Consider the following 10,619-nt stretch of genomic DNA (forward strand, 5'->3'; position numbering starts at 1 on the left):
TTTAATTAATAATATTAAATTAATCAAACATAAAAATACCATTTTATTGATAATTGGTTTCTGCTCTATAGGACAAAGAAAGAATAAAGTTGAAAAAAATAAAAGCTTCTTCCAAATCCATGCAATGGAATATAATTATATATTGATCATTCAAACTCATCATTTATTAATAATCAACCCATCATAACTTTACTTCTTACAATCTCTGCATTTTTCAGGCACATGTTTTGTAATTCCAAGGTCTTATTACTAAAAGAGAGGTTCAATATATTGTGACACTGTCAACCTGTTGATAGTACATTACACTTTGCTTGGGAAGACAAACTCATACAATCACATCTATATTAGATACTACTACACATACTTGCATTTATTTTATCATTTATTGAACAACCAATCAAAATTCGACACATACGATGCTGACACCATGGCATGACAATACATACAATATGATAATGTTAAAAATATAAATATGACAAAAACGAACATGTTTGCCCCGTTTATTTCTCATCAAAAGTCTAAAAAAATTAATAGGCTAATAAGATCACACTGTTCAAGGAGTGAATCTAAAATTTTAGTCTGTCTCAAAAAAAAAAGAAATATGAGTGTGGTCAGACAATACACTTTTAAAATTTCAAAAATTCAAAAATTCATGTTAATGTTTCGTCAACAAAAGTCCGAAAAAACAAAACGGGGGAAAACATGTTAGTGGGTGATGGTCTAAAATTTTAATCTATTATAAAAAAATGTCGGCAAAAATACATGCATGACGAACAGGAATCGTTTTGTTACCCCTAAACTAGAGTAATCATTGGAACAGACGAGAATTATATCTATAAAATACTTAGACGTTTAAATTAGTAAATAAATAAATTAGATGTCTAATTTACAATTATTCAATAAATTTAAAAAATCGATTTTGTTTATAATAGTGAACAAATGAAACTATACAATTACAAATTGAGTCCCACTAGGCACTATATACTGTTGGTTTGAGACAATCTTGGTGGCAACCACTGATTGCATTACTCACTTTCCATCTTTTTAATTTTTTTCTAAATAAAAAAAATTCATAGCATACTACTATGGTGGAAAGATATGCATTTTGATTCAATGAAAGTGCAATTCCATCACCTCTCTCATTCAAAGCAATAAAGAAGACTAGTAAAGAGCTACTACTATACTTTGATTTGATTAGAGCTAAAGGGTATTTTTGTCACACAAAAAAAACAGCTAAAGAAGAAAAAAAAGAAAGCATCATCAACTTTTACTTTTGCTTATTTTTCTTAACATAATCTAAACTTTAAATTTCTGTTATATCCAACGGCTTTATTTAAATGATTTGTCTCACCTATTTAACAATTTTCACAAAACCATTTTTGTTTCCTTTTTCTTTTTATGCTTTCTTCTTTTCCTTAAAGCAAAAATATAGATAACAAACAAAGTGATATATCATATGTAGCTGTTTTCATCTTCCTCTTTCTTCTTTCTTCTTTGCTCTCTCAAAGCAAAAGATAGTGAAAAGCAAAAGTTTAGCTTATTCTCTTCCTTGTATTTCAAGCCTCTTTCCCTTTCAACATGTTTGATTCCATTTCCATTTCCATAACCATAACCATAACCAAAACCTCTTGTTGTACACACACTCTTGAAGTTTCACTTTTCTTCTTCACTTTTTCAAAGTGTTTATAACAAACACTCTTTCATCTTTGCTAAACAAAAACACATTCCAAAATGGTTTCTTTTACCTTAATTTTCTTCACTCTGTTTTCTGTTCTGTTTTCCTCTGTTTCTTCATCTACTTTGCGTAGCGATTTTCATGCTTTGGTCAGTCTTAAACAAGGTTTTCAATTCTCAAACCAAGTTCTAAACACATGGGAAGATTCAAATTTCACTTCAATTTGTTCATGGACTGGAATTCAATGCCGGGAGAATCGAATAGTCTCTCTCGACTTAACCGATTTGAATCTGTTTGGCTCTGTTTCACCTTCAATCACATCACTTGACAAACTCACACACCTTTCTCTAGCAGGAAACAACTTCACAGGAACCATTCACCTCACAAACTTAACCAACCTTGAGTTTCTAAACATCTCCAACAACATGTTCAATGGTCACATGGATCATTGGAGCTTCTCCACCATGCAAAACCTTCAAGTCCTTGATGTGTACAACAACAATTTCACTTCATTGCTTCCATTAGGCCTTCTTCCCTTGAACCAAACCCTCAAACACTTGGATCTTGGTGGTAACTTTTTCTTCGGCGAAATCCCGAAAAGCTTTGGAGAATTTAGTTCTCTTGAGTATCTTTCACTGGCTGGAAATGACATCACAGGAAAAATCCCTGGTGAGTTAGGAAATCTGAGTAACTTGAAGGAAATTTACTTGGGCTATTACAATTCCTTTGAAGGTGGAATTCCAACCGAATTCGGAAAGTTAACAAATCTTGTTCATATGGATCTTTCAAGCTGTGATTTGAATGGTTCCATCCCAAAAGAGTTAGGTGAATTGAGAAAACTCAACACACTTTACTTGCATATAAACCAGCTTTCGGGTTCGTTACCAAAACATCTTGGTAACTTAACAGAACTTCTCTACCTCGATCTTTCGAGCAATGTACTCACCGGAGAAATTCCGTTCGAGTTCATGAATCTCAAGAATCTCAAGCTGATCAACCTTTTTTTAAACAGGTTTCATGGTTCAATACCGGAGTACATTGCGGATTTTCCTGATTTAGAAACTCTTGGTTTGTGGATGAACAATTTCACTGGCGAAATTCCATATAAACTCGGCCTCAATGGGAAGATTCGAGTCCTTGATTTGTCGTCTAATAAACTCACTGGTGTTATTCCGCCGAATCTTTGTTCTTCAAACCAGCTTAACATTTTGATTCTTCTTAACAATTTTCTGTTTGGTCCTATACCAGAAGGTCTAGGAACATGTTATAGTCTCACTAGAGTGAGATTAGGAGAGAATTACCTTAATGGTAGTATTCCAGATGGTTTTCTTTATCTTCCTAAGCTAAATTTAGCTGAGTTGAAGAACAATTACTTGTCTGGAACATTGTTAGAAAATGGTAACGGTTCGTCTTTTTCTCAGTCGAAGCCTGTTTGTTTAGAACAGCTTGATTTGTCGAACAATGCGTTGTCTGGTCCTTTACCGCATTCCCTCTCGAATTTCACTTCGCTTCAGATACTTTTCCTTGGTGGAAACCAGTTTTCGGGTCCGATTCCAAGTTCCATTGGAGGACTTAACCAAGTGTTGAAGCTTGACCTTAGCAGAAACTTGTTATCGGGTGAAATTCCGCCCGATATCGGAAACTGTGTTCATCTTACCTATCTTGACATGAGCCAGAATAATCTTTCTGGCTCGATTCCACCGTTGTTTTCGAATATTCGTATTTTGAATTACTTGAACCTGTCTAGAAACCATTTGAACCAAAGCATACCAAAGTCAATAGGGACAATGAAAAGCCTCACTGTTGCTGATTTCTCCTTCAACGAATTCTCTGGTAAATTGCCCGAATCAGGCCAGTTTTCGTTCTTTAACGCGTCTGCGTTCGCAGGGAATCCTAAACTATGTGGCTCTCTATTGAACAATCCATGTAAATTGACAGGAATGAAGTCCACACCAGGAAAAAAAAGCAATGCAGATTTCAAGCTGATATTCGCGCTCGGGCTATTGGTATGTTCGTTAGTCTTTGTTATCGCAGCGATTCTAAAAGCCAAGTCATTCAAAAAGAATGGCCCTGGTTCTTGGAAGATGACTGCATTCAAAAAGCTCGAGTTCACCGTTTCAGACATCCTCGAATGCGTGAAAGACGGTAACGTGATAGGAAGAGGAGGCGCAGGGATAGTTTACCACGGAAAAATGCCGAATGGAGTAGAAATAGCAGTAAAAAAACTACTCGGGTTCGGCGCAAATAGTCACGATCATGGTTTTAGAGCTGAAATTCAAACACTTGGAAACATAAGACACAGAAACATTGTGAGACTACTTGCATTCTGTTCAAACAAAGAAACAAATCTTCTTGTGTATGAATACATGAGAAATGGGAGCTTAGGTGAAGCATTGCATGGAAAAAAAGGCGCATTCTTGAGTTGGAACTTTCGGTACAAGATATCTATTGATTCTGCTAAAGGACTATGCTATCTTCACCATGATTGTTCTCCATTGATCCTACACCGAGATGTGAAATCTAACAACATTTTGTTGAGTTCGAATTTCGAAGCGCATGTTGCCGATTTCGGACTAGCGAAATTCTTGGTTGATGGCGCTGCGTCTGAATGCATGTCTTCAATTGCAGGATCATATGGTTACATTGCACCAGGTAACTTCTATTTTCTCATGTGCCTTTTTTTATTTTTTTTATTATTAGTGTTTTCTTTCTACTACAAGGTAGTTAAAAGTCACGCGCCCTTTCATCTGAGTTAATAAGCGCTAAGGTAGTTAAAAGTCACGCGCCCTTTCATCTGAGTTAATAAGCGCTCTATCAACTGAACTAATATTGAATATATTTGCTCTATCATCTGAGTTACTAAGCGCTATATCAACTGAGCTAATAATGAATATAAGTTAGCAAGCGCTTTAATCAACTGAGCTAATATTGAATATATTTGCTAGGAATAATTTAAAGGAATAAATAAAATTCTTTAACTTTGTGCATGTGATATATGATTTTATTAATTCATACAACATGGCTAATGATAAAAAATGGTGTGATTATGATTTTAATCATGACGATCCATGAGATAATTTAGAGTATAGTTGCATGATCATAATGATTAAAAATCTTTAATCATGTTGCTTACACAATGATAAAGTGAGGGAAATGGCATAGCTGGAATGGGTTGAAAGAATGATGAAGAACTGTTAAGATGGAATTTTATTGAGAAATGAAAAGAAGAGTAGTTTTGGAACACGATAAAATGTTTTTGCAGTAGTGAGAGTGTCTGTGAGACTGAGACACTGACCTTAATTCATTGGGATGGGACCCTCCCTAAGAATCCAATATGCAGAGGTCAATCTGACACTTCATCTCTCCACTCCACCCATTCTTTTGTTTTTTTTTATTTGCTAGTTGTCATGATTTTGTCTTGGACCAATTTGTTTCTTTAGAGTCAACTTTTGTTCTCAAACATTCTTAAAAGAATGTTTCTTTTAATGTTTATATTACCTTAACTAATGTTTTAAAAATTTTCTCCCTCATTGGCCCCAAAAGATATATGTCAAGAAGTCGGTAGTTGAATCAGATCTCAATAACAAAACTATATAAATATTAAATTAAATTGAATCGGATGATAAATTTTTTAAAAGTTAACTCGATTTTAATAGTGAGCTCGACCTAATTACTTGTTTAATTTTTGTTTCCACTGGTTGGTCTGAATCGGATTTGATACTTATTAAATTGATTGATAAGATCAGAGGTATTTTAAATTTTTTTAGGCTCTACTTAATATTAACAAATCTATAGAAGTTTTATCTATAGAAGTTTTATTTAATCACAGTTTAATTATGACAAATATATTATTAAATATTCTATTTAAATTTAATTAATGTTTAATCGTGATAAATTTAAGATAGGTCGTTTTGCACGTTTTTAAAGATGGACATGATAAGATGAGAGTGATCATCTTTATAAACCCTAGCTAGTTAGGTTTTATCTTTATACTTTTTCCAATAATATAAGTGATGATTTTACTATTTCTATAACTTGAGTTTTGCAAATTAATGAAGGTAAATTATAATTATCTTCATTGACTAACAAATAATTTGGTTTATCTTGATAAATTACAGAATATGCATACACATTAAGAGTGGATGAAAAAAGTGATGTTTATAGTTTTGGAGTAGTTCTACTAGAGTTACTAACTGGTAAAAAACCAGTTGGTGATTTTGGAGAAGGAGTAGATCTTGTACAATGGTGCAAAAAAGCAACAAATGGAAGAAGAGAACAAGTCATCAACATAATCGATTCAAGACTCATGGTAGTGCCAAGAGAAGAAGCCATGCACATGTTCTTCATTGCAATGCTATGCTTAGAAGAAAACAGTGTTCAAAGACCAACCATGAGAGAAGTTGTTCAGATGCTTTCTGAATTTCCAAGACAATCACAACAACAAGAACATCAACAATCTTCTTCTTCATGTTCTTCTAGTGTTAATCCACCAAGCAAAAAGTTAATTCAGAATCATAAATTGCCTTGTTCTCCTACTTTTAAACATGATCTTTTGGTTTAATTTAATTGAAATCAAGTTTCTTTTTTTCTTTTTTGGAGTAAAGTTTAATGTTCATTTTATATATATTTTGGCTTTGAGTTTTGTTTAGAATAGAGAGATTTGGTGACTATAGAGGTGTAGGAGTGAATAATTACTAAGGAGTGTTCTAGATAGTTAATTAGGTTGATGAAGCTCAAAATCATAGTGGGTTTATGAACACTAGTTCTTCACTTGTATTTACTTTATTTTGTATAATATAATATATACATGTGAAAGTTGATTATCCTATAATTGTTTTACTTCATATCCTTCAAAATAAATTTTTACATTCTCTTAATATTGAGATAATTAAGATAATTTTTAAATAAAAATCAAATATCTTTTAAACGCATGGCATAGATTAATATCTCAAATTAAAGAGGACAATAATAACTAACATTTAGAAATTAAGTAAAATATAGGGGGGAATTGCTCCATCAAAAGATTTGAAATTGAATACCAAAAAAGAAAAAAAATAATTAATTTACATTTGATAATTAAAATTATTTTTCCTTTAATTTGTGTGTCAAGAATGTAGATGGACTTAAGAAACAATAAAGTGTTACCCGGTCTCAATTTTGTTTTGGAAAAGACCTATGTAGAGTTCTAAAAAAAAAGTACGTAGAAACTATCTTCCTTCTCTCTAAAATATGCCGTCTCTTTTCTTATAGGGGTCTCTTCTCCGATAACTGTGAAAATATACCATAGTAAAAAATTGGAGATTGTCATTTGCATCTTTATTGGTGTTCACTCACTAATGTTTCTAAAATTAGAAACTTAAACTCCGGACACATCTAAAATGCAACAAATTTGGTGTTTTTCTAGTTTCGTCTAGTACGAAAGTTAATTTTCGAATTTTTCTTATATGCATAGTTTGTTTGATTTTGCATGTTTTGTCCTTTGAGTTTGACTTATTTGCTTATGATATAATTTATCTGGTTTAATTAAAGGTAAAATGTCTGACAACTAAGATTGAGATATGGTAGAATGACTCATGTTGTGATATATTACAACTATGTGTTCGTTATAGTTGTTAGAGTTAGTTAGTTGGTTGATAATTATTGAAGTACTTCATCTCTCTCTCTCACACACACACACACTTATCTCTTTCTCACTAAGTGCAATTATGCTTGAACTAATAAATTAGTATACATAGCTCTTTGGTTTTGCGCATACATGGTCGTGCTTCTAGGGATTGTGATTCACATCTACTGCAACGATGAATGGTGGCAATGGAATTCCCAACTCTCTCTTCGAATTGTTGATGGTAAGAATTGGGACATATGACATAAACAAATGAAGTCCTTGTGTGATTTTGAAGAAACTCTTGGTGTCGTAGTCAATGGTGTTATGAAGCTTGCAGCACGCGCGGATGATGCTCAGTGGACAAGTCACAAATATGCGAAGAAGAAAGATTATAAGGCGTCATATTGCACCAATCTGCAGTTTATGGTGCAAACTTTGATCGAATCTCTCATGCTGAATATCCCAAATGCTAGGAATGAAATTTGCTCCCAAGAATATAATGCCAACAAGTGAAAAAGTAATAGAGAAAATCTGAAGTTATCAACATTCAAAGATCTTATTGATGAAGAAGAAAACAAGAGTCCATCAAAGTTGATCCGCACTGCGTAAAAGAGTACTGAAATTATCAACACAATATGTACGTCTGATAAGTGCCAAAATGTACTTATTTTGTGTATGTAAATAGTGGCACTTATCGATACTTTTGTTAATACCGTTTGAATAATTCCTCGTTTTGTGTATAAATACGTATACTTTGTGAATAGTTGTATTTTCATATACTTTTATACCATTTGATAGTTTTTCCTTTGTTTTTATAGGTATTCATGCTTATTGGAGCCTTGAGGAATAAAGTGTCAAAGGCACGACTTCAATTTCGCAGTTTTGGTGCAAGCCCGCTTAGCCACCGTCAAGCGGACTTCCATAGGCTCAAAATAAGGATGACCAAAATCATCATTTTGGTTTCCATTCATTCATTATTGGATAGAGAATTGAATAAGCTTTCAAACGCTTCGAACCGGGCGCAATTCGGAGTTACGGTTTTCAAGTTACGGCGACAACAAACATTCACTTTTGCTGTCAGCCGCTAAGCGGGATCTCGCCGCTAAGCGGACCTGCTGAGACAACAGCTCGTTAAAAGGGGACAAAAACACAATTTTTAGGTTAAGGATTGGGTATTTTTGAGTCCCAACACCATCAACTTCATTCTTAGAGTAGGATTGGCTTAGAAAACAACACCGGGTCATGCACTTGGAAGATCGGAGGTGGATTTCTCATCAACCGGAGCTGACAACCCGTGAGATGTTTGGTTTATCTCTTCTATTCTCTGTGTATTTCTTTGTGTTGGGTTTGTTTGTATAGTTACTCGAATCTTATGTATATTTACCGATTATAATGTTATGTTTAACTTGCTTTACAAATCTGTGTTGATGTTGTTCTGGATTTTTGCTCTATGCTGGGGATTTGGGTTGCTTTAGAGATAAACTTCTTGAATCCTTATCTAGGATGATAATATGTTGGTTCTGAACTCTAGGGATAGATTTAGAGATAGCATTCACTGTGGGTATTTGTACTTAATGATTTCGTGTTTGAGCGGCGCGCGAGAGATCGCCGACGTGAGAATACAGATGTTTTCGCGACTTCGCATTAGAGATAACCTTAGTTGTGAGATGATCTCGTTTGTGCTCCAGAGATGGACACTTATGTGAGAGATACATGATGACATAGATGAGTATCATAGGTTGAGTATAACGAGTTGGTAAGTGTATGTTTGTGAAGAGTGAATATATTTACATTCCTGATAAGTTATTTCTCTTCTAAGAATGTGTTTATTCTTTTTCTGTCTATATCTTTGTTTACTTTTTGCTCATTCAATCCAAAGTTCGAAACCGTAGAAACTATTGAATGGCATCTATCCATCTCTGTGGACGATAATTCCTGGATCAATATTTCCAAATCTTTTTTGTTGCTTGCCCTATACTGCATTCAACAACGGCGTAGCTAACGCGAACAATGTCATTGAGAATAAAACCGAACAGTATATCAAGATCGGTATCAAAATTGGCAAGAACATCATTAAGAGTTTCTTCTCCAAATAGAAAGAATCCAAAGAAACTTGTGACTAAGTACACTAAGCAACATAGAACAAAAGAAGTCTTCACAATCCCTCTCATCTATTTCGAATCCTTTAGTTCATTATTTATGCTGTGAACTGCAAATATATAGACCAGATACATTAATTTTTCATTAAATTAAATATCATCTACTCTTATTTATATTTGAGAGTGAACAAAATATCGATGAGACTTGAAATTTTTTCATACCAACGGTTAAGTACAGGAAATGTAGTGAACAATTCAAAAACTGATGATGCATCAGTAATGATTGGGAAGAGTCTTGGAATCACCATGCCTCCACTTATGATTTTGAAAATTGAGATTCCTACAACGATGACAAGATAAACGCCTGCTAGTCCAACCGATAACACAGATGTAAATCTTAACGAGTCTACGAAATCAACCGGACAAACAAGTAAGGTTCAATCCGTGACAACAACATTAAGGAAAATGTAAAAAGAATTAGTATACCAATTCTTTTAAAGCTTGTCAAAGGTAAAATTACAACAAGTGTTGTAAAACGAAGAACAAATGTTCTCCCTGTGCACCACATTGAAGTTGCAAGATCTGGTTGGCTCCTTGGAAGCTCATGAATTGAGGATATAATAGAGAGTAATGTTTTAAAAATCGGACCGGTCATTAAACTTAGGGGTGTGCATGGTTGGTTATTTTCAAAAACCAAATCATAATCATTTTAAAACCATTTAAATAGTTTGGATTTATAACCATAACCACATTTTAATCAAAGCTGATTATAAAACCGGTTATAAATTTGGTTATGATTATATAACCGGTTTTTAAAAAAAATTCCAATTTTGAAAATTATTTTTTCCGAATATCTTTTTTTCAAAAATAAAATATTTTGAGAATTAAAATATTTGGATTTGAATAATAACCAGATTATAACTAACCGAATCCAAAATAATTTAACCGGTTAATAACCATTTAATCATATCCGGATTATATGAATAGATAACCAAACCATTAATAACTAAACCGGTTAATAACCGGATATTTAAAATGGTTTATGTTTGGTTATGGATTTGGACATCACAACCGGATATTTTGCACACCCCTAATCAAACCGGTGAGAGTTCTGGGTCACTGGTTCTTCGGTCGAACCACTGGGTCATTGGTCCAACCGCATGATCAAACCGGATTAAACCAGATAACTCGGTTTAATAAATCTGTCATTATAACGAAACTATATAGGTATAAAACCGGT

At 33.6% G+C, this 10,619-nt stretch overlaps 1 protein-coding gene and 1 pseudogene across 1 annotated transcript; one reads left to right on the top strand and one right to left on the bottom strand.

Moving 5' to 3' along the window:
- The first annotated feature begins 1,428 nt into the window (after positions 1 to 1,428).
- On the top strand, positions 1,429 to 6,262 carry LOC131645217 (leucine-rich repeat receptor-like serine/threonine-protein kinase BAM3). The gene is made up of 2 exons (XM_058915893.1): positions 1,429 to 4,327; positions 5,794 to 6,262. The coding sequence occupies exons 1-2, from the start codon at positions 1,732 to 1,734 to the stop codon at positions 6,234 to 6,236; spliced, it is 3,039 nt and encodes a 1,012-aa protein (XP_058771876.1). The 5' UTR covers positions 1,429 to 1,731; the 3' UTR covers positions 6,237 to 6,262.
- A 1,417-nt stretch (positions 6,263 to 7,679) lies between these two features.
- On the bottom strand, positions 7,680 to 10,034 carry LOC131599269 (amino acid transporter AVT6A-like; annotated as a pseudogene).
- Positions 10,035 to 10,619: the final 585 nt, after the last annotated feature.

The sequence above is a fragment of the Vicia villosa genome, linkage group LG1 (assembly GCF_029867415.1).
Source record: "Vicia villosa cultivar HV-30 ecotype Madison, WI linkage group LG1, Vvil1.0, whole genome shotgun sequence".
NCBI classification, from domain to species: Eukaryota; Viridiplantae; Streptophyta; class Magnoliopsida; order Fabales; family Fabaceae; genus Vicia; species Vicia villosa.